Raw genomic sequence first — 23719 nt, 5'->3', positions numbered from 1 at the left:
AAACGGTTAAGCTAAACTCTGGTGAAAAGTTCAAGTTTAGTAGACGTCTAATTGCATATAATAGACGCTTAGTGATCGTCTGATGAACATCTAGCCTATTAGTTGTTGGAAAGACCCAACACTATCCACTAAATTAACATCATGTTGTGATAAAATGTTATTTTTGAAATCATCTTGTCGGGTATTTGTGAAGATCTGTCATGTTCTGATGCTCACGTCGATGACTTTGACTCTAGTCGCTGCTGAATTTCTTGATTATATGAATTTGAGGGATCAATAAAAAGAGGAAAACACATATCTGCTTCATGATGATGTCCAAGTCACCTATATCCTGCAAGTTGTGGGACACGCCTGTCCACTGTTCACAGCTGTGTACAGACAGACCATGAAGGCAACACTGCTGTTAGTCACATGACAGGCAGACCTCTCCGACTGACCTGATACACATCTAACAATCATGGTAAGCTGCTCTACAAAACACTATTATGCAAAGTGTTCGCTTGTTTCTTTTGGGTATCTCGTATGCATTTAATTTCAGCGAATAGAACAACTAAAGTCAAGTGTGAAGCTTCAGTTGGTGTAAAACACGAGCTGTATTTGGGCTTCTATGGCCTAACGCTGCCGTCAGACAGCAGCTTGCTAGGCTAACTACTGATAGCAGGCGTTTATTAGTGAAGTGCTTAACTTGAACGTTTATTTTATTAACGTTGTCATGTCCTGATGTTACCACATGTGCGAGGTCGAAAAGGCCAACCCGTATTAACGTTCCACTAGAGATGTCCGGGACTAAACAGGTGACTGGAAGACAGCTAACGTTAGCTGTTATTAGCTTGTTCCTCCGCTTTGCTGTGTCATATTTTACTGGACGTTAATTGTTATGTTAGGTGGACATTACATGTGCTGGCTGGCAAATCACACACACACACACACACACACACACACACCACTGCTATGCCAAAACTGCTACAGGCCAGAACGCGTCCATCAATCTACATTAAGTGCGGTGGTGCAAGTTCCTTCCGCAAACAGTAAGCAGCATTAGCTACGTTAGATCTGATGGATGTAGTAGGGGAGCGGAATTGGGAAATGTGGGCAGCCAGGGTTCCTGAATCGGGAGTAAATTGGTGTTTTCCACACTGCCAAGGTTAACACAAAACACAGCAAAACCGTTTTATTCAGGAAGGGTTTAAAACTCACAGCTGCTACTTTCCTCCTGATGTTAAACACCAGGAACAAAGTGTTCACATTGCACAGCGATCCATCAGTGTGTGCTGCATGTATGTGATGGGCGCCTTACTGCATAAATTCGCTGCTCATTTAAAAAAGATAACATTTAATTGATTGTAAATGTTACTGTTTTTCTACCCTGACTGAGTGGACTTCCAATCTGCGTTGTCTGTGTAAATGTCAATAAAGTCAGTGGAACACTGGAAAACTGCCGGGGACGTACTAAGCTTATTTGATATTTTAGTGACTCGTCATGTGCCCCAGTTGGAGAAAAGGCACAGCTTAGGATGTGGCGATCTCAGTCCAGTAGTGTACTGAGATCTTGGTACCAAGAATGAGTGCGCCTCCACTGCTCGCCAGCTCAGTGCAGGTCTAAAGTTCAGCACATTTGTATTCCACAATATTTTGTCAATGTGCACCCATATAAACCTGAAACAGACCAGCTGTTTCATTCATGTTTTGTTCAGACTCACCAATACAGCACAGTTGAAGACTGGAGAAATGTATCCTGGTCTGACAAATCTCCATTACTGCTGACATGGCGTAATGGTGTGGGGAATGTTTCCTTGGCACACTTTGATCCCCTTAATACCAGTCATTGGTTTAAATGCCACAGCTCATCTGAGTATTGTTGCTGACCAGGTGACTCTATGCCCATAATTTACCAGCTTCTAATGGCTGCCTCCTGCATGATTGTCACACAGCAAAAGTCGTCTCAAACTGGTCTGATGAACATGACTGACTGAAGTGTACTTAAGTGGGCTCTGCAGTCACCTGATGTAATGCCATAGAACACATTTGAAATGGTAGAATGGGAGAATAACAGCATGAACAAATCATCAGAAATGAAGTAATGTATGGACCAGAATCTCAAAGGAGTGTTTCCAATATCTCGTGGAATCCATGCCACCAAGAATTGAGGCTGTTTAGAGAGCAAAGGGAGGTCTTTCCAAGTATTAAGTATGGTGTTCTCAATGAAGTGCTCTGTGACTGTATATATGTGTATATTGTTGATTTATTCTAGCATTGAATAAGTTGTGTATCCATTCTTCTTACAGCCGACCACACAGCAGTCTCCTCAGGATGAGCAGGAGAAGCTTCTGGATGAAGCTGTGCAGGCTGTGAAGGTCCAGTCGTTCCAGATGAAGCGATGTCTGGTAGGACCCTTTCACTTTTTATAAAAAATATTGTTATGGTTGTGAAAATAGTTTCAACCATTGGTTCTGAGCCATGTTTTGTGTTCATGTTTGCAGAGGTGATTTCTGTAAGTTATGTACTGTGGTTGTTTTCATTTGTATAATGTAGTTAGGAATTGAAATATTTACATTTGATTGGGTGTTTCTGGACATGTGACCAACTTTTCAGAGCCATCTTACATATGTGCTGTATCACACTGCAGGACTTTCTATGAAGATACTTATTTTTGAGGAAAATGAACTGAAAAAGAATTTAACTGAATTTAACTTGTGCAGATTATATCATTGTAATGGTTTTTAATGTTCTACCTCAGATTAATCGATTGCACGTTTGCTGAGCCAGGATGAAAAGGCGCGGCTATGTCAAGCCAGGTGTAGATAGTTGGGATAAGTGCGTGTTCACAGCATTCTCAAGTAGACCCACGGGATCAATCACAGAATCACAGATTGGAAAATGGAAAAGTGTTGCGCGTCATTCTTCACGGCAGCTGAACAACAGCTCCTGATGGAATTTCATGATGAGGTTAAAGAAATTATAAGAAAAACCAGAACTGTTCGTACCGAACAGTTATCAACGGGGGCCAAGCCGTCCCGCGCGACTCGTCCCCCGCGTGATTCGCCCCCGACGCGACTCGCCCTGCGAAGCCCACGCAATATTGCCTACAAGGACGACGGGGCTCTGGGCGTGCGTCAGGACACAGACCAATGTCTGAGCCTCACTGTAATGGGAAGTGCGAAAGGCCGAATGTGTGGCGATTTGGATTTGTCGTAATAAGTCCTGCCCACTTTCACCGATTGTTACGTAATTTTGCAGCTGGCCTCTGGAGTGATGTCTCATCATGCTCACCAAATTATGTGTGAATGCATCTTTTAGGAAACTTGATATTTGTGGGTTTATAACGCCCCCTGTTGATTGATTTGCACCATATTTGGCGCAGAGCCTCTGGATGACTTCCTGAACAAGTGACTTGAGTTTGAAGTTAAAAGCATTTACTTTGACCAAAATATGAAACAATGTGTTTTTTTAAGCTAGCAAAAAAGATTGTTTGGCTATAAATAGAGCATTTTTTGGAGTGCCAAAATTCTTTTGATAACTTTTCACCAGACTCATCTGGAGATTATATGTGCAAAGTTTCATGCAGATAGCTCTTAAACTGTATGAGGAGTTGAAAAAAGTTGGTTTTGCATATGCGGTGACTCAGCAAAGGAAATCTGCAGCAGAAGTGGGCGGGGCCTATGTCAAAAAATCCAACTCTATTCAGGGAATAGATGGATATGATGTATATGAATGTGTCATTTAAAATGTGGAAGTTACAGGCAAAAACGTGTTTGTATCTGTAACAGAATACCGGAAGCTCCCACTTGCAAAGAACCTCAGTTTAACACAGACCATCTGTGGAACAGTGAGGGCCTGGCTTCGTGCTGTCTGGTGCTGTATTTTTGGCCCCAGCAGCCTACATAAATATCTCAGTCCATCGGCCGAGAATCGATACCTCTCAATGAGATGGTCATCTCCAAAAGCCAATGGGTCCGACCTGTCCCGGAAGACTCTCTCACGCCTAAATGCTCGTCTGATGATTAGGGCTTCCTCGTCCAGAACATCCTTCAAAGAAGGGCACGCCATTATGAAGAGGGAACAGGTGAATGGGAATTGGACCTATATATATATATATATATATATATATATATATATATTTCCCTTGTCACAGACTTAAATGATACCACCTTTGCAACATTATTGGTCACTTTTTATAATCTCAATAACAGCAATAATACACATATTCATCAAAGCTCTGATGGCAATTTCATTAGCATAGCAATATAACACTAGGCCTGACAGTAATAATGATGCCACATGAATGACTATAAAACGACTGTTGCAATTAAACAGTCAACAGACTTTAATGAAACGACAATATAGTCTATCTGTAATATTTTATTGCAGGATAATTAAAATGATGCAACATATTTAGAAAGAACATGGAAATGCTGTAAAACCCATTCATTTGTCACACGATTGACAGAACTGCCAGATGAATCCCTGGGAATAATCTTAGCCTGGTCTGGAGCAGGCTAGCTGCAGAGAATAAATCACCATAGTAACTGGGCCGCGTTGAATTTAACCTGCTTTCATGCAACAGACTTGAGGCTAAATTCAGCCGGGATAACTAACATATCCCGGCTTAATCCCTTATCTTGGTTTCATGCAATACCCCTCTGCTGTTTTGTTTTGTTTTGTCATGTTGTTGTGTTGTTTTAACAGCACAGTTAACCATCCACTTTATTCAACTTTAACTTAGAGAACAAAAATCAGCCTTTAAATTTGACAGAAATGATGATTTGACATTTATCATGATCATTTTTAATTTTGACCGATATTACATTTTCATCGTGATAACATTTTTGTCCATATTGACCAGCCCTACTCCAACAAATGGAGCGGTACCTCTCTTGTGATTTGATACACTGTGGTATCATTCTCTCTCCTGTTGGTCTTTTTACATACACCCAAACTTACAATCATCAGTAAACAGGACTTTATTCCAGTCATCCATTGTGAAATGTTGGTGTTTCTTACCCTTTTCATATGTTTGGTCTTGTTTCCCCTCCTGAGAAATGGTTATGAAGCTACTCCTTCATAGCCTTCTTTGTACACTACTATTGCTGATTGGAATTTTGTGTTCTTTATTTAGAAAATTCTGTATCTTTGATTAAGTTGCTTTTATATGTCTTGGGGAGCTAAGCTGGATGTGTTGATCTTCTGATGGTCTGGTCACTTTAAGTCTGCCTTATTGTGCTTTAGATACAACAAAAGTGTTTTAAAGCTCCATGCACTGCCCCCTCACAAACCTGTAGTCTAGCCATGATGTGATGCTGACAATAACATTAGAACTTTTGACAATTTTGACACTTTTGATACTTTTGTTTAGTTCTGATAGCATGTCTTCCAGCAGTCCCTGACACTAAAATTGCTTGGGCCCTACTACTAATAATCATCATCATCATCATTATCACTTGGTGACATGTTCCTTTGCTCTGTTAATGTGTGTGAATGCTATTCTGTTTACTGCGTCTCCAGCTGGTTGTGCTACACATCACAACCTCTTATCATAGCTTCAGTATAAAGTCAACAGGTTGTGATGTGTAGCACAACAAACCAGTGAAGCTTTGTATCTCTCCATTGCAATCTCTCCATGTAGAAATGTGTAATATTGGACTTTCAGTGTATAGATTTATAGATTCTTTTGAAGACAAAGCTTTACTTTAAATGACACAGACAGGCTGGTCGTACATGATGTAGTGCGCAATATGGCTACCAGAGGTCAGTTGGTTCATCTATCTATAAATGACAGGAGCGCCTGTCTGTCTGTTTGTCTGTTATTAGCATATCTCTCGAACTGTTCATCCGATTGTTTTCAAACGTGACAGGTGTCTTGCTACGGGCACCAGTAAGTGTGACTTTGTTTGGATAAGAAATGTAAAAGATATAGATAAATATATGGGTAAAAGAAGTATTACATATTACACTGCCACTCTAGCCTCTGGCCACTCCCCTTCTCACAAAGCACACTGAGCACAGCACAGGACCAGAGTTAGAGAGGGTATAAGGCAGCACAGGACCAGAGTTAGAGAGGGTATAAGGCAGCACAGGACCAGAGTTAGAGAGGATATAAGGCAGCACAGGACCAGAGTTAGAGAGGGTATAAGGCAGCACAGGACCAGAGTTAGAGAGGGTATAAGGCAGCACAGGATCAAAGTTAGAGAGACTATAAGGCAGCACAGGACCAGAGTTAGAGAGGGTATAAGGCAGCACAGGACCAGTTAGAGAGGGTATAAGGACCAGAGTTCAAGAGGGTATAAGGCAGCACAGGACCAGAGTTCGAGAGGGTATAAGGCAGCACAGGACCAGAGTTAGAGAGGGTATAAGGCAGCACAGGACCAGAGTTAGAGAGGATATAAGGCAGCACAGGACCAGAGTTAGAGAGGGTATAAGGCAGCACAGGACCAGAGTTAGAGAGGGTATAAGGCAGCACAGGATCAAAGTTAGAGAGACTATAAGGCAGCACAGGACCAGAGTTAGAGAGGGTATAAGGCAGCACAGGACCAGTTAGAGAGGGTATAAGGACCAGAGTTCAAGAGGGTATAAGGCAGCACAGGACCAGAGTTCGAGAGGGTATAAGGCAGCACAGGACCAGAGTTAGAGAGGGTATAAGGCAGCGCAGGGCCAGAGTTATAGAGGGGATAGGGCAGCAGAGCTTTGGCAGCTAAAATGTGAAATACACTCTGAATATCCCAGGCTACTTTGGACTATCTTTAGACTTTGAATAAACAAACTATTCAGACGGGCTCTGCACTAGTTATAAAGTCATTTGAATTAGACCTGTATGAAAGGCTATACATAAAGTTTAATATACAGTAGGTGAACCAGTTAGCCTACATGGAGCTGTGTGCTCTGTTGTTACCTGAAATAAATGTGGGGAACAAACAGCTCAGACTCCAGTTTTATGTTTAATCAGAGTTCATTTGTGCGATGTGTTTGCCAACAATGTCAGAAACTACTAGTGTTTACAGTTGTTTTGAACCACCACTTTCAAAGGTGGAGTGAAGATCCAGTAGTCATAGAGAGGGAGGGAGGTATGTTATCATATAAAGATGAGGATAACAACACAGTTTTTCCTGGAAGACATTCACAGTGCTGTACTACTAAAAAAAGACAAAGAGTTCTGATGAATGAAAAAGAGCTGAGAGAGAAGTTGAAACCCTGACCCTTTCTCACCTCCATACAACTGACCAATCACAGTGTCAATGTGGGCTTGTTAGGTTGCGTTAGCTGCAGCAAATATTTGTTGTTATACTGTCATTCTTTATACATGGGTGAAATGTTGGATGAATGAAAGAATAAATACCACCAAAGCCTGGTTGCAGTCCATGGGTGGAATTTTAGAATTCACCTGTACAAATGTACATTGAACATTAAAATGTTTATCTAGCTAACTAACTGTTTCCTGAAGGGTTGTCACGCTCCCTAATATCATATCCACTGCTAATCTTACCCAACACTAAACCACAGCTTTGGTGAGATCTTCTGGCCACTTGTCACAATGTTCCTTATTAAGAAGGAGTTTCACCAGAAATGTTTTTAAGATCTCAAAACATGGAGACGTTCTGTAGAGTTCTCTCTTCTGTTCTCTGCTCTCCTCTGCTCCCTCTGTTCTGTCCTCTGGTCCCTCCTCTGCTCTCTCCTCTGCTCCCTCCTCTGTTCTCTCCTCTGCTCCCTCCTCTGTTCTCTCCTCTGCTCTCTCCTCTGTTCTCTCCTCTGCTCCCTCCTCTGTTTTCTCCTCTGCTCTCTCCTCTGCTCTCTCCTCCGTTCTCTCATCTGTTCTTTCCTCTGCTCTCTCCTCTGTTCTCTCCTCTGTTCTCCCCTCTGCTCTCTCCTCTGCTCTCTCCTCTCTCCTCTCTCCTCTGCTCTCTCCTCCGTTCTCTCCTCTGCTCTCTCTTCTGTTCTCTCCTCTGTGCTGCTCATAAAAACGATATGCTGGTCAAAACCCAACAATTTTTTACATATTACATTTCTTGAAGAATGTTAAGATATTGATGTTGTGGAGACACTGTGTATTTATAGTTGGACTCTGTTTGCAGGACAAGAACAAGCTGATGGATGCTCTGAAGCATGCCTCTAACATGCTGGGTGAGCTGAGGACCTCCATGCTTTCTCCAAAGAGCTACTATGAGCTCTGTATCCTTCACAGCTATGCATTGAGGACATACAAGCAGGGTTGCAACTAACTCATTTTCATTATTGATTTAATTTGATGACTATTTTCTTATCCAAGACTAATAGTCTACAACCCTAAAGTTAGTTTACTGTCATGTATGACAAGGTGGAACCAGTAAATATATGGTATTTTAACGTAGACATAAATGATTATTAAATTAATTTTCTGTCAGACAGCTGTTCATGAGTCACAGCTCTAGATACAAAGCTTTAACCAAACATTTCTACTCACGTCACGTAGCTTTTGCATAGGTTTTCTCCTGTATGAACAGTTTTGCAATGGTATGTATGTTACAAACTGTCCTTTCTGGAAGACACTTTCCAATTTTGGGTGGAAAGCAAATTGTCAGCTCTTGAAAATATCTGGATGTGTAAGCTTCCAGCTGTTATTGTTGTATGTGGATGATGCATTGTGGGTTAGCGCTGGTCCCTAACAGTTTTTTCAGATATGGCTATTTCTGATGAACTTCACTACCTAGAGGTTTATCTAACTGATGAGTTTGCCAAAGGACGCAAGGTGGCAGATCTCTATGAGTTGGTACAGTACGCAGGCAACATCATCCCAAGGCTGTAAGTACCACATCTACTGCATTCACTGTGCCTCGATCAAACAAGAAGAAGCTTCAGAAAGCCAATCTACACACTCTACATGTCAAGATGTTCTAGTTGTTAGCTTTCCAAACTTGCCTTGTCTTCATTCATGTGATGTTTAACTTCATCTAGTAGGTGGTATATTTTTTTTTCCGAAATTGTAATACTCATATGAGCAAGATTGCAGGTTAGAAATTTCTGGTCTACAAAAAAATCTATTCTTGAGAAAGATTGGTGAACTGGGGAGAAAAATGAGTATTGCTGTGCAGTGGAGTGTAGGAACTACCATGCATCAGTAATAGATTGGATAGCTCTGGCTATAAGAGAACAGGGATTCAAAGCCCCCCCCCCCCCACACACACACATACATAATTAGTTGGTGAGAGTTAAGATCAGGAAGAAGCTATATTAATTTTGAAATTAATTGATGATCATCCCAATCAGTCTGATATGTCTGGTTAAAGCCACCAGATGGCACTGTTAATGTTAATGTTATTTAATTCCTCTTGTTGTAATATTTCTTTAAACTGATTTCCGTATTGCATTTCCTTTTTAAATTTGTTTCTATGGAACCACACAAACACACAAGCACACTGATCTTTGTCACCAACTGTACAACACAATGCCATTAACAAAGAAGGTGGAACTGATATCACAGTGTTTAGTATTATGTTCTGACCAACACTCATTAGTGAGCATCAAATATTCACCACCTTAATACAGAGTCAGTTTGAAATGTGAGGCATGTACTGAAGAACGTGTGCAGCAAACAAATGAACTTTTAAAAAATAATTGTATGGACAGATTTCTAAGTACAGAAATGATACATATCTAAGCTTTTATTACATTGAGCCATTGTGTTGTGACTATATGAATCGATGTCAGGCTTCATACAAGTTTTATTTTGGGGGTTATACTTTCGAGTATTGACAGATATTAAAGTATAATTGGATCAAACCCCTTTGCTTTGTCCCTCTCTTCCCAGCTATCTGCTGATCACAGTGGGTGTGGTGTACGTCCGTTCCTTCCCTCAGTCTCGTAAAGACATTCTAAAGGACCTGGTGGAGATGTGTCGCGGTGTGCAGCATCCACTCAGAGGCCTCTTCCTCAGAAACTATCTGTTGCAGTGCACCCGCAACATACTGCCAGATGATGGAGAGCAGTCAGAGTAAGTCAATCAAGCTTTTATTTACTCTGAGAACATAACCATAGCATGCTTTTAAACAGATTTGAATCTTCTAAACCACTTTTGGAAAACTTTAGGGGAAAATGCAAATTCTGAAAGGTTTTGAAAAAGTCATTAAAAGAAACATAATGTGCATTTTTTAAATCATGCAATAGAGCAGACATACAATTACTCAGATGTGATAATCACAGGTGTAATACCCAAGTATTTCATCTTATTTTGTGTTCTCCATCCCTACAGTTTAGATTCACAATGTGTTTATGTGTTTTTAACCTTGCCTTTGAATATTTTGAAATGCATCCATGAACTAAGCTTATAAACCTTTACTCCACAGAGGAACAGAGGAGATGACCGGCGATATCAACGACTCCATTGACTTTGTCCTTCTGAACTTTGCGGAAATGAACAAGTTATGGGTCAGAATGCAGCATCAGGGTCACAGCCGAGATCGAGAGAAGAGAGAAAAGGAAAGACAAGAGCTGAGGATTCTGGTGGGCACCAACCTAGTTCGCCTTAGCCAGCTCGAGGGTGTGAATGTGGAAAAGTACAAACAGGTTTGTATGGCTGTTGTTACCTCTACACTGGCAAAACATGTGTACGTATACGTTAAACTTGAATTAGGAGAAAGGGTCAAATATGTAAAAAATGCTTTCTGTATGTATGATTGAGTGATATATGAGTCAGGCTGTAAATCCTAAGACACACTCTATCCATCTGTAAAATGTTTTTTGGTCTCTGTTTCTCTCCTCAGGTTGTTCTTCCTGGAGTTCTGGAGCAGGTTGTGAACTGCAGAGACTCTTTGGCTCAGGAGTATCTAATGGAGTGCATAATTCAGGTACACATATTGGATCCACTGACTCTGTTGTGCTGATCCATATTAAAACTGTCTACTTTGTCAATCTCACTAGACTGAGACATACATCTCTGGCCCCATTTTACCCAAATGATTTCACACCAGCTGATACACAGATTTTAAATGTGAGAATAATGGAGCATATTTTTTATTGGATAGAAATTGTTGGTCACGCGCTGTATCTACAGTTCCAATTAGTCTCTAGTCAGCTATTATCCAACACATAAAAACCATCCTCCACTTACCTGATATTGTCTTCTATATACAGCAGTAGCACTTTAGAGTGTCCTACTTTTCAGCCACGGGTTAGTTGTAGCTTCCCTTCAGTTCTGTTGCCATGGTGAGCATGCTGTGGCTTATTCTCTAGCCCTGCTCCAGTGTGTACGCTTTACACAAGAGGACAGATGTTTTATTCACATCTTCAACACCAAACCAGGCTATTTTAGTAGTAGCATTTTTTGCTATCTTATTGAGGGTGGGGTTGGTGACAGCTCAGGATTTGGGTCACTTTCTTTGATAACTGTTGGAGCTTTTTTTAATGACGTACTGTTCCATCATAGCAGCCAACCTCACTGCAGGTGTGAACACGCACATCTCTGTCTCTGACCATGCAACATGCACACACAGTTTCTCCATCAACAATCAGTGTGAAATATTAAAGTGACTGTTACAGATTTCAGAACACTGCATACATAGTTACAATACTGGTTTAAATGTCCTGAGTGCTGAACTAAACTGTTAATAAGTCTGCAGCATCCACACAGCAGCACAGTACAGACAGTCAAATACAGCAACACACAATCACAATCAGCTCTCAGTGAATTTAATATAGTTTACTTTTTACATGTAGTCTGAACATTTTATCAGCGTGTCACATTTTAGTTTAATATGTTCCATCACTGTGAATAATATTATAGTCATAATATAGTCATGTATTTTTTTAGAACAAAACAAACATGCTTTGTATTTTTAGGTCATATATGTAAGTTCTGTTTTTAAGCGTATATTAAAATATTATTTAAAGACACATTCTCAATGTCTGTAAAATAATATTCCAGCCAGCCAGTAGTGAATTTAACAAGGTCAAGTTCTACTCCTCATAGATAAATGCATCATACACTCAACTAACATGCTCTTATTTTGTTAGGTGTTCCCTGATGAGTTCCACCTTCAGACTCTGAACCCTTTCCTGCGTTCCTGTGCTGAGCTCCATCAACACGTCAATGTCAAGAACATCATCATAGCCCTCATTGACAGGTACAGTAGGATTCAAAGTTTATGAAGCCAATTCCATTTAAATACTTGTGTTTTGGATGATGGTTAAAGGTGTTCATATCAAACTTGTTTACATTCACATGGCAGACTAGGGCTGGGCGATATATCGATATAAAAAATATATCGATATATTTTTTAATGAGATATGGAATTGGACCATATCGCATATATCGATATACGTATTTCAATTCGTATTTTCATTTGCGCTGTGATCCTTGCTCCAAACAAGCTGCTGACCCGGAGCTCTCTGCACTGCACTGCTCCCCGCGCCCCCGCCCCTCCTCTTTCACGCACGGAGGGGGGAGGGGCTGGAGCAGACACTCCGGCACTTTTCAACAAACTTGGAGGAAGCAACAACATCTGTGGAGCGTGCGGAGGACGAATTGGTTGGTAAAAGAAAAAGTAGTGGTAATATGGAGATGGTTCGGATTCAAAGTATCAGGGGAGCAACAAAATCACCTTATATGTAGGGAGTGACATAAACAAGTTACAGCCAGGGGTGGAAGCACTACAAATCTTTTTCACCACCTAAAACAGTGGCACAAACTGCAGTACGAAGAGTGTGTGAAACTGCGCGCTGCAGAAGCCCCAGCTGCAAGCCATCCACAACCCGCAAAAGCTCCAGCCCCGAAACAAAGCTCACTGCAAGCTTCATTTTCCCGCAGTGTACCGTATAGAATAGAATAGAGCTTTATTTGTCACTATAACAGAAGTACAGCGAAATAACAGCAATCACCCCGTCCGTACATATACAACATACAATACATAATAAGACAGAACAAGAACAACAGAATAAAGAGGGGAGAAAAGGAAAAAAAACAAAAAACAACGAGGATGAAAAGAAAAGTGACAAGTGGTGTACTATAACTAAAGCGGTCACTTATCACATTGCTAAAGATGTGCTCCCTGTTGCAACTGTGGAACAAGTCAGATTTAAAAAGCTACTGAAAACCATGTACCCGAGATATGAGCTACCCAGTCACAACTACTTTTAATAAAATAAAATTTTAATAAGCCATTTATAGTTGTCAAAATGTTGATGCTTTTCTCATATAAATATATTTATTTTACTTTATGGGCTATTTTTATTTAAGATGGGCTATATTTTTCATTTAAATGTGCACCTTATGGAGCTTTGATTTCAAAAACGTACTCCTGTGGTTATACAGTATTTATGTTTACATTTTATTGTTCTTTGAACAGCTGAGCATTATTTCATCCTGCTGGTTTCAATCAAATTAATTGTGACATGTCATATTTGGATTTGACTGTGACTGAACATTTGCTCTCACTTTGTGATAAAAATATCTGGATATATATCGTTTATCGATATTCAGCCTGAATATATCGGGATATGACTTTTGGTCCATATCGCCCAGCCCTATGGCAGACAGCAATGTTTATAGCATTTAAAGAAGAACAACAGTAGGAATGCACTTCAGTTCTCTTTGACTTTTCAGACTTGCCCTGTTCGCTCATCGAGAAGACGGCCCCGGCATTCCAACTGAGATCAAACTGTTTGATATCTTCTCTCAGCAAGTTGCCACTGTCATTCAGGTAGGTAACAGACCAGGCTGATCAGTCATTTTAATAGTTAAAAGTCACAGTTGAAACAATAATTAAGGAGTAGAACAAATGTCTCAGGTCAGGTTTTTTAAAGGAAAAAGTCTCTATGTATTTTGATGTCAGATGAAACAGTTTAAACATTGTAGTGAACTTGCTGATGTTTTCGTCCTCCTCAGTCTCGTCAGGACATGCCATCAGAGGACGTGGTCTCTCTTCAGGTTTCTCTCATCAATCTGGCCATGAAGTGCTATCCTGATCGTGTGGACTATGTAGATAAAGTCCTGGAGAGCACTGTGGAGATATTCAACAAGCTAAACTTGGAACAGTAAGTCCCCAATGTCCTGACACTCTGAGGCTGAAGGAATATCACCATACGTTGATGTTTTACACGCATTCTTTACCACACTATCAGGCCTGAGACAGGTCAGACAGCACAGTTGCTGTTCAGGAGCTAGAAATTATTTTAAAACATAAAAACCTGACATTTCTGTGCTGTGACATCACTAGAAAGGTTACACGATATATAATTAGAGATTTTTCAGTAAAAAAAAGTCTTGGTAAAAGAAGCTGAGTATTATATTCACACAGCGGTGAATTGAAAACACAGGGACAATGGAAACCATGGAGTGGACCATTGTTAAGGGCCGTCCACACTGAGGGCGATAACGATAACTATAAATGTATAGGTTTAAGTGTCCTTTTAATTGGAGTGGATGGAAAAGTCCACACCACAACTAATAACTATAACGATAGAGGAGAACATTATCGTTGGAACCACTTTCAGAACGATTTGATGAACCATAAGCTGTGCACTTTTACACAGCCCGCTTCAAAATCTGCTGCGGGTCAGTTTGGTCTGTAAATACTGAAACATTACAGCAACTAGTGTCTGAAATACTTCTGATCAACACACTGAATCAGCACATACCTCTGAACTCTTCTGCTTTTCTTTTTAATTCTCCCTACAACTTACAGCAGTAACAGCTTATCAATAATTATCTGCAGACACAGCTGGAGCGTACAGCGTGTACTGGACACAGCTGTTTACAGGACGTTATCGTTCTTAGTGTGGACACTCACATCGTTATCATCATAGTTATAGTTATAGTTGTCGTTCTCAGTGTGGACACTCACATCATCATCATAGTTATAGTTATCGTAGTTAGTGTGGACACATCATTATCATCATAGTTATAGTTATCGTAGTTAGTGTGGACACACATCATTATCATCATAGTTATAGTTTTAGTTATCGTTGTTAGTGTGGACACTCACATCATCATCATAGTTATAGTTATCGTAGTTAGTGTGGACACACATCATTATCATCATAGTTATAGTTATCGCTCTCAGTGTGGACACTCACATCGTTATCATCATAGTTATAATTATAGTTATCGTTGTTAGTGTGGACACTCACATCATTATTATTATAGTTATCGTTGTTAGTGTGGACACACATCATTATCATCATAGTTATAGTTATCGTAGTTAGTGTGGACACACATCATTATCATCATAGTTATAGTTATCGTAGTTAGTGTGGACACTCACATCGTTATCATCATAGTTATAGTTATAGTTATTGTCACATTCCCACATGAGCAACAGTGGCAAGAAAAAACTCCCTTTTAACAGGAAGAAACCTCAGACAGAACCAGATTCAGAGTGGGAGAACATCTGCCTCAACCGGTTGGGGTAGAGAGGAGACAGAGGAAGGATAGGAGAGAGAAGCACAATGAAAATCAACAATGAAGTTAGAAGGTCCGGGACTGGAATCTGTCATCCGGACGTCTATAGATTACCAGATTACCTGTGAGACCAGAAAGCACCGACAACTCTGGGGAAGAAGTTTAGGTTATTGAATGCGATTAATAGAACATGAATGTTAATGGATATAGATGGATGGATAGAGAGAGAGAGGGAGCAGGAGAGAGGAGCTCAGTGCATCATGGGAGTCCCCCGGCAATCTAAGTCTATAGCAGCATAAGCAAAGAGCTCTAGGAGCCCTAACTATAAGCTTTATCAAAAAGGAAAGTTTTAAGCCTACTCTTAAATGTAGAGAGGGTGTCTGCTCCCCAGAACAGAATCTGGAAGATGGTTCCACAGGAGAGGAGCCTGATAGCTGAAGGCTCTGCCTCCCATTCTACTTTTAGAGATACTAGGAACCACAAGAAGACCTGAATGCTGGGAGCACAGTGTTCTAGTAGGTACATAAGGTACTATAAGCTCTTTAAGATATGATGGAGCCTGATCATTGAGAGCTTTGAAGGTGAGGAGAAGGATTTTAAATTCTATTCTGAATTTAAAGGATAAATCCTGATCAAATATAACTCCTAGGTTCCTTACAGTGGTGCTGGAGGCCAGAGTAATGCCATCCAGAGTAGTTATGTCATTTGATAATGAGTTTCTGAGGTGTTTAGGGCCAAGCACAATAACTTTGTCCTTTATGTCCTTAATGCATGTTTGTAGTTTAGTAAATTGGTTAATTTCATGTGGCTTTATTGATAGATATAATTGAGTATCATCTGCATAACATCATAGTTATAGTTATAGTTATCGTAGTTAGTGTGGACACTCACATCATTATCATCATAGTTATCGTTCTCAGTGTGGACACTCACATCAATATCATCATAGTTATAGTTATAGTTATCGTTCTCAGTGTGGACACTCACATCATTATCATCATAGTTATCGTTCTCAGTGTGGACACTCACATCATTATCATCATAGTTATAGTTATCGTTCTCAGTGTGGACACTCATCATTATCATCATAGTTATAGTTATCGTTCTCAGTGTGGACACTCACATCATTATCATCATAATTATAGTTATAGTTATAGTTATTGTAGTTAGTGTGGACACTCAATCATTATTATCATAGTTACAGTTATCATTCTCAGTGTGGACACTCACATCATTATCATCATAGTTATAGTTATAGTTCTTAGTGTGGATGGCCCTTTACTCTATGTACACGTTTGTTTTTCACACTTTACATTCTCCTCCCTGCTGTAGCATAGCGACCAGCAGTGCAGTGTCAAAGGAACTCACCAGACTGTTGAAGATCCCAGTGGACACCTACAACAACATCCTGACAGTGCTGCAGCTCAAACACTTCCCTCCGCTCTTCGAGTACTTTGACTATGAGTCACGCAAGAGCATGAGCTGCTACGTGCTGAGCAACACACTGGACTACAACACCACCATCGTGGCCCAGGAGCAGGTTTGAATTCCAGTTGCCACTTTAACGCAAACATGTCCACATTAACATGGTGACGTTTTACTGAGTGACAGCAAATACAGCAATCACCAGACAGTACACAAAGTCCTGGTTACAGTCATGATATTTCTACAGTTTGTTTACATACTGTTCATATTCTACAACCTCACAGTTTGTTCAGGGTTCTAAGAATCCTCTCATAAAAAGTGTCTATACCAAATGTTGAAACACAGTGTGTTTTAGAAAGCATCAATAGTGGATCTGACTGATCAATAAATGTGATTAAACCTTGATTCATGTTTCAGAGAGATGACAAGAACATTATGTCAAAATTGATCAAATTTGACCCAAACAGTATGTAAGGGTTAAAGATGTGTACAAATATTTTGAATCATAATTTGTGTCTGAAGTGTTTTCCATAAAAGCTGTTGAAACACATAAGTTGAGTGGAGCAGTGGAGGGTTACACACACAGTTATAGAACTGGTCTATAGACTTTCATCCATGTAACTGCTGTTTCTCTTTGCCTCATTAATGAATTGGATACTTCAGAGTGTTAATGTTCTCACAGTCACTGTGGTGACAATAGTGATGGCTGTAAGTAGATTTGCTTCATTAGATGTACTGTGCATTCTGCCTTTTGTTTGAGTGTTAACATAATTTTATGCACTGCAGTGCCCCCTTGTGGTTATTTTACAGCAATAGTTGCAGAGCAGGGTATTTCTCTTACTGTAACTAGCCAAGACACAGAGTACATGTGCCTGCCTCTCCTACTGCAGTTATCTTTCACATTGTTGCCTTGGACTCTATTTGTCCATGAGTATTGTTGATTTTATAAGTTCATCAATGTTATATCTATCATATATTTGCTCTGTATTTGTTTTATTTCTAATTGGGTCAAGAGACTGCTGAATTGATTGCTATCATAGCTGTATTGGTACAAGTTAGCCAATTGCATTGCTTTGCACTGTGATGCAGCATTTGTCATGTTATGTACACTGTGTTGTGAGTGTAGTAGTACTGCTCAAATATTGATTTATCTCTCCATGGAATATGTTATTTTAACAAAGTGCTGCGTATATCTCCACCTAGTGAAGACTTACCCACATCAGTCAAAAGTAGAAAATAAATCTCTCCTCTCCTCCTCCTCTCTGGTTTCTGTAGGTGGATGCCATCTTGAACTTGGTATCCACGCTGATCCAGGACCAGCCAGACCAACCAGCTGATGATCCCGACCCTGAAGACTTTGCTGAGGAGCAGAGCCTCGTGGGTCGTTTCATTCACCTGCTCCACTCTGAAGATCCAGACCAACAGTATCTTGTGAGTCCTTTCCTATTCCCTACTATTTGCTGTTATTACTGCTGTAGTATTAATGCAAATTGTGCTGTAAGGTTTTGATTTTTCCCACCTTGTTAAGAGCAGATTTGAAGTGTACTGTGATGCATTACACACAGTTGATAGATTAGCCTTGAAACTAATGCATGAAAACATCTGAAACCTAACAGCATGCTTTGGGAAATGTTACCAGATCAAAATGCTTGTATAACTTCCTTATCCCAAACTATGACTTTGAATGATGAGTTCTGTCTCTGCTGATGTTACTGTTGTTGATTGAACATTGTGATGTGTGCTCAGATTCTCAACACAGCACGTAAACACTTTGGTGCGGGTGGAAACCAAAGGATTCGCTACACTCTCCCTCCTCTGGTGTTCGCTGCCTATCAGCTGGCCTTCAGATACAAAGAGAACTCCTCATCGGTGTGTAAACATCCTTTTCTCACTCACATGCTGGATTTGTTGTTTTGTCTATCCAACTATGAAATCATACCTTTTTTTTCTCCTTCCATTAGGATGACAAGTGGGAGAAGAAATGTCAAAAGATCTTTTCCTTCGCCCACCAGACCATCAGTGCTCTAATAAAGGCTGAGCTGGCTGAGCTGCCTCTACGACTCTTCCTGCAGGGTGCGCTGGCTGCAGGAGAGATTGGCTTTGAAAACCACGAGACTGTAGCTTATGAGTTCATGTCACAGGTAAATGGTTTGAATTAAACTCTTCAGTATTCAGTGTTGACTGTTTACGCAGTGCACAGTCAGAAATAACTAATTATATTACTAAATGACTGCCAATAAAAAGTAACTAGTTACATTACAGCATTACCTTCTGAGAACAGTAAGTGGTTAGAGTACTTTTGACTGGCCAATAATGTGTCAAACTTTACACTAATAGCAGGAATGACATTTACAGTCTTTATTGGACTAAAGTAGCTTCTCAAACATAAGCTCACATACAACTTACATGTTACTGGAATGATCTTTTTGTTATTTCCTCCCACAAATTCAACATAATGTGATTATTTCCATGAAGTGAATGCTGTCTCTTCTGAGCTGCCGTACACGTATGCAGTGATAGAACCATAGCAAGTAGCAGTTGTCAGCCTGCCAAACAAGTAGTAACAGTGTGAATTTGAGGTGGATTTTCTTTTCTTGCTACAGGAATAATTGGATAAAAATAATAACATATTACCTTTTTGAAAATGTAACTAAACAACTAAGTACTTAAACTGCGGACCTAACGTGTTAGATTACTCGTTACATCAAAAAAGTAATCCAAGTACTCTAAACTGTTACTCTCAACACTGGTGGTTATATGATCCATCAAATGAACCCAGGTACAGGTGTGAAAGCAACCCCGGTTACAACAACAAACCTTCTGGCTTCCTGCTATTGTGAATATGATTTTTGCATCTATAATAATACATTTGATCCTGCTGGTTCCAATAGTCAATGTACATGTTAACAGTTGTTGATGGATTGTTCTAGAATAACCTCTGAACCATGCTATAATCCAGGTCATGATGAACAAAATGTCTGCATGTTGTATTTTATTTAATTATTGCTCAAATTGAAAAGTGTCTCTGAACAGAAAAGACATAACAGATGAGTTAACTGAGAATGTGCAGAGGAGACACAACTTTAACATGACAAAAATGACATGATGACTAGAAAATGAGAATGTAGTTGTTCAGCTTTTAGACTCTTTTCAGCTAGTTCATAGAAAAGTAGCACTTAGCAATCTGAGTGCAGTAAAACTGAAAATTGAGGGGTAACCATGGTAATATTTGAGTCATTGTCCCCTGTCATTTATATTTGTCTACCCCTCCCCAGGCCTTCTCTCTGTATGAGGATGAGATCAGTGACTCTAAAGCCCAGCTGGCAGCCATCACCCTGATCATCGGTACCTTTGAGCGAATGCGGTGTTTCAGCGAGGAAAACCACGAGCCTCTGAGAACCCAGTGTGCGCTGGCTGCCTCCAAGCTGCTGAAGAAACCGGACCAGTGCCGAGCTGTCAGTATCTGCGCACACCTCTTTTGGTCAGGACGCAGCACCGACAAAAATGGTGAAGAGGTGAGTTGGAGTTTGAAGAATTTTTGTGTCTACATATATTTTTTTTCCAGCTGGTTCTTTGTCTTTGAGTTGGCACTATGCCTCTTTGTTGTTCATCTTGAGCATCCTTAATTGTGAGCCAGGTGTTATTCTGCCAGGTGACAGAAGTAGTAACTAAGAATTTGAGGTGGATTTTCTTTTCTTGTGACACAAAGGTAGCTACAGGAATAGTTGGTAAAAAAAAAAATCACAGATTACCTTTGTGAAAATGTAACTAAACAACTGAGTACTCAAAATGTTGACCTAACGTGGAAGGTTACTCATTATATCAAAAAAGTAATCAAAGTTACCCCAACGCTGCCTCTGACAAATAAACATAAATGAAATGAAATCAGTTCATTGTGTTGTCACACTGCTGTTTCTCCAGCTGTCATAGCTAACTACTGATTTTGTGCCATTTAGATCCGTGATGGTAAACGGGTAATGGAGTGTTTAAAGAAAGCCCTGAAGATCGCCAACCAGTGCATGGACCCATCACTGCAAGTCCAGCTGTTCATTGAAATCCTCAACAGATACGTGTGCTTCTATGAGAGGGAAAATGATGCGGTATGTTCCATTTATACATAACGCATATCAAAGTAGAGAAATGTGACCGTTACATGTAGGGTTAAGGCTTTTTATTTAACGGTTAGAATAAAACTGAAATCTCAAAAAGCTGTTTACATGTTACATCTGAGAGCTTTCTGCAGCTAACTCAGCTGCTAGCTCGGTGGCTAGCTCAGTGGCTAGCTCAGCAGCTAACTCGGTGGCTAACTCAGCTAACTGTAGACTGTAGTAGTAGTAGTGTGCGCTGAATGTATTTATACCTCTACAACAGCAGGGGCGGGTTTATGCCCACTAAATCCTGAACACAGAAATCTTGAAACACAGTTTGTGAAGCCAAGCTCCACAATTCAAATCTAAATGGTTGAAATACTTTTTACACCTTTTTATTAATACATTTATGGCATATTTAATGTGTTTAGAAGAAAATGTCTGAATTCACTTTACACAGTGTTGTACATCACACTGTAGACAGGAATTATTTTGTTGACTGTCTCTGATCCTGCACCCTTCTAGGTGACTGTCCAGGTATTGAACCAACTGATCCAAAAGATCAGAGAGGATCTTCCCAACCTGGAGGCGAGTGAGGAAACGGAGCAAATCAACAAACACTTCCACAACACACTCGAGCATCTTCGCCTGCAGAGAGAATCCCCAGAGTCTGAGGGCCCTGTCTATGAGGGCTTGGTCCTTTAAAACTATTGCAGGTTGGAAAGATGTGAGGTTTCCAGTCCATAGATGTTTCACTATAATATGAATATACAACCGCACACACATCCCATCCTGTACATCAAGGATAAAAGTAATTGTCATTATTTTCCCAAGAGCTAAAATAACTCTCCTCCTTTTTATTTGTATTATTATTCATGGTTCTGCATCATTAACTCCTGGCTGTCCCTCACTAGCAGAACCTTTTTTCTGTAACAGATTGGAGATGTTGCATTATAAGAAGCATGTGTGAGCAACACAATGTGCACTTGTGGCAAGTCTTAGGCACCATTCCTTTATGAATTCCTACTCGACCAATTTGTCTTTAACTTGTATCATTTTACTGTTGATAATAGAATTACTAGCTGTCATAGGTGTTTCCACTAAGTCATCAACCCAGCACTTGTTACCATCTTAGCATACTGAAGAATGAATGTATTAGCTGAGTGTATAAAGACTACAGAACCTGGTAGTGGTGTTGCTTATGGGCTTGTCTCCACCCTTCAATAATCATCAAGTGATGCTCTCTAAGATGACTTTGTGATCAGTTTGAAACAGTTTCTGGTGAACTGAAGACCAGACAAATGGAAGCACAGAGGAACAAATATCAAAACCTGCTGAATGTTTTAGAACACAGCATGTTAGCAACAGCAGTTAAGTTAATAATTGTTCAGCGTTTTGCTTGATCCTCAATTCATCTACCATCCCAGCTGGGCAGCAAAGAAACTACAAACAGTCAAATTTAGTTATTTGTAAGTAAGGTAATTGTCATATTTGTCCAAAAAATATCACATGCTCTCATACTTAAGCAGTGCTTTTTCTTAATAACACCAGACATGGACTCAGTTTCAGCTATCAGTATTTCTGGACCTGTGAGTGGATGGACACATTCATGTGATGGTTCATTTAGTATGCTTGTACCATAAGGCCTGGTTTTCAGTTTACTCTTACTCAGTGTCTGACTGTCACAATAGTTTTGATCAATGTAATCCACTGCTTGGTAACGGGGGTCACACTGATCTCAGGATTGAATGCTATTTGACAAGTTGCCATACTGATCATGTAATGATGTACATGTTTGCGGGTAAGATTTGGGGAATTATTTGCTGCAGCATGTGACTGGGTCTGCTGATCTCTCTTTCTTAGCTCTCATTGTTGATTTGTTGGAGGCAGTATTGACTAGTTTCTATCCCTTTTTGAATCTGTGTGTAAACCCACTTGTAAATCGCATAAAGAAAAGATCAGATTAAATAGCAATTATCATTGTCATTTGCTGAAATAAAATTGAAATTATTAACAATACACAGTTGCATTTTGTTAAATTTACATACACAGCATATCAAAGTAATAAACTATTATCAATAATATACTGAGTGACTGTCTTATATTATTATCTTGCATTATGCATTATGTGTTTCTTGAGCAACTGCAATGAAATGAACATCAAACTTTGCACTTAAGATTACAAAATACCGGCTCAGCAGTCTAGTAAAAGGGTAAAATGGCTAGCACTGTTGGCATAGCCATGCCATGCTGTATGTAGCACATAGGCTATTAAAACAAAGTGTAGTCCCAGTTTAACAGCAACGTGCTGTCCAGGTGACAGATGTGTTTATGGTGTTTGTGTGTCCTGAAAGATGTAAGAGTCACTCAGCTGGCACACTGTTAGCCTATAATGCTAATCCTATGTAAACATATGGATGACACAGTGAACCTGGCTTCCTCCCATAAACCAAAAAGCTATTAAAAGATGTCAGTGAGCCACACTGTTGCACTGGGTCACAGGTTCGTTCCTCCCTGAAAACAGAGATTACAGTAGTTCCACTAGTCCTTAGATTGGATATCTCAGAGAACATCAAGAAGTTTGATATAGTACGAGCTAGGGAAGCTGCAAACAGAACTGTGTGAAAGGAACTTATCTCCTAAGAGGGAACTTGTTGCTTTAGTCTTTGGAGCTGTGTCTACTCCCTTCTGCATTTGTTAGGCAAACCACTGGAACTCTTCATGAAGGCTATCTAGTACCAGCTCTCGCAGTTTGTAATCTCTTTCACCCTCTTTATCAAGAGCAGAAGGTACTACACATTATGTGCAGATAAACACAGGTGATGATTGGACACAGAGACAGCTC

The 23719-nt window shown here is 40.0% G+C and overlaps 1 protein-coding gene across 1 annotated transcript; it reads left to right on the top strand.

Moving 5' to 3' along the window:
* The first annotated feature begins 392 nt into the window (after positions 1 to 392).
* On the top strand, positions 393 to 22893 carry vps35 (VPS35 retromer complex component). Its single transcript, XM_053315640.1, has 17 exons — positions 393 to 460; positions 2286 to 2384; positions 8064 to 8160; positions 8646 to 8769; positions 9776 to 9958; positions 10311 to 10530; positions 10728 to 10811; positions 11977 to 12086; positions 13565 to 13661; positions 13847 to 13995; positions 16694 to 16901; positions 18062 to 18217; positions 18533 to 18655; positions 18748 to 18927; positions 20062 to 20301; positions 20743 to 20886; positions 21400 to 22893. The coding sequence occupies exons 1-17, from the start codon at positions 458 to 460 to the stop codon at positions 21577 to 21579; spliced, it is 2397 nt and encodes a 798-aa protein (XP_053171615.1). The 5' UTR covers positions 393 to 457; the 3' UTR covers positions 21580 to 22893.
* The last annotated feature ends 826 nt before the right edge of the window (positions 22894 to 23719 follow it).

The sequence above is a fragment of the Scomber japonicus genome, chromosome 1 (genome assembly GCF_027409825.1).
Source record: "Scomber japonicus isolate fScoJap1 chromosome 1, fScoJap1.pri, whole genome shotgun sequence".
NCBI lineage: Eukaryota > Metazoa > Chordata > Actinopteri > Scombriformes > Scombridae > Scomber > Scomber japonicus.
Note: the sequence above shows the minus strand (reverse complement) of the source record. Positions and strands in the feature narration are given on the sequence as shown.

Excerpts from the sequence above, each read along its gene's own strand:
- vps35 (XM_053315640.1), top strand. Across the intron at positions 10,812-11,976 it reads TAATGGAGTGCATAATTCAG|GTGTTCCCTGATGAGTTCCA; the intron begins GTACACATATTG and ends TTATTTTGTTAG. Across the intron at positions 13,996-16,693 it reads AACAAGCTAAACTTGGAACA|CATAGCGACCAGCAGTGCAG; the intron begins GTAAGTCCCCAA and ends TCCCTGCTGTAG.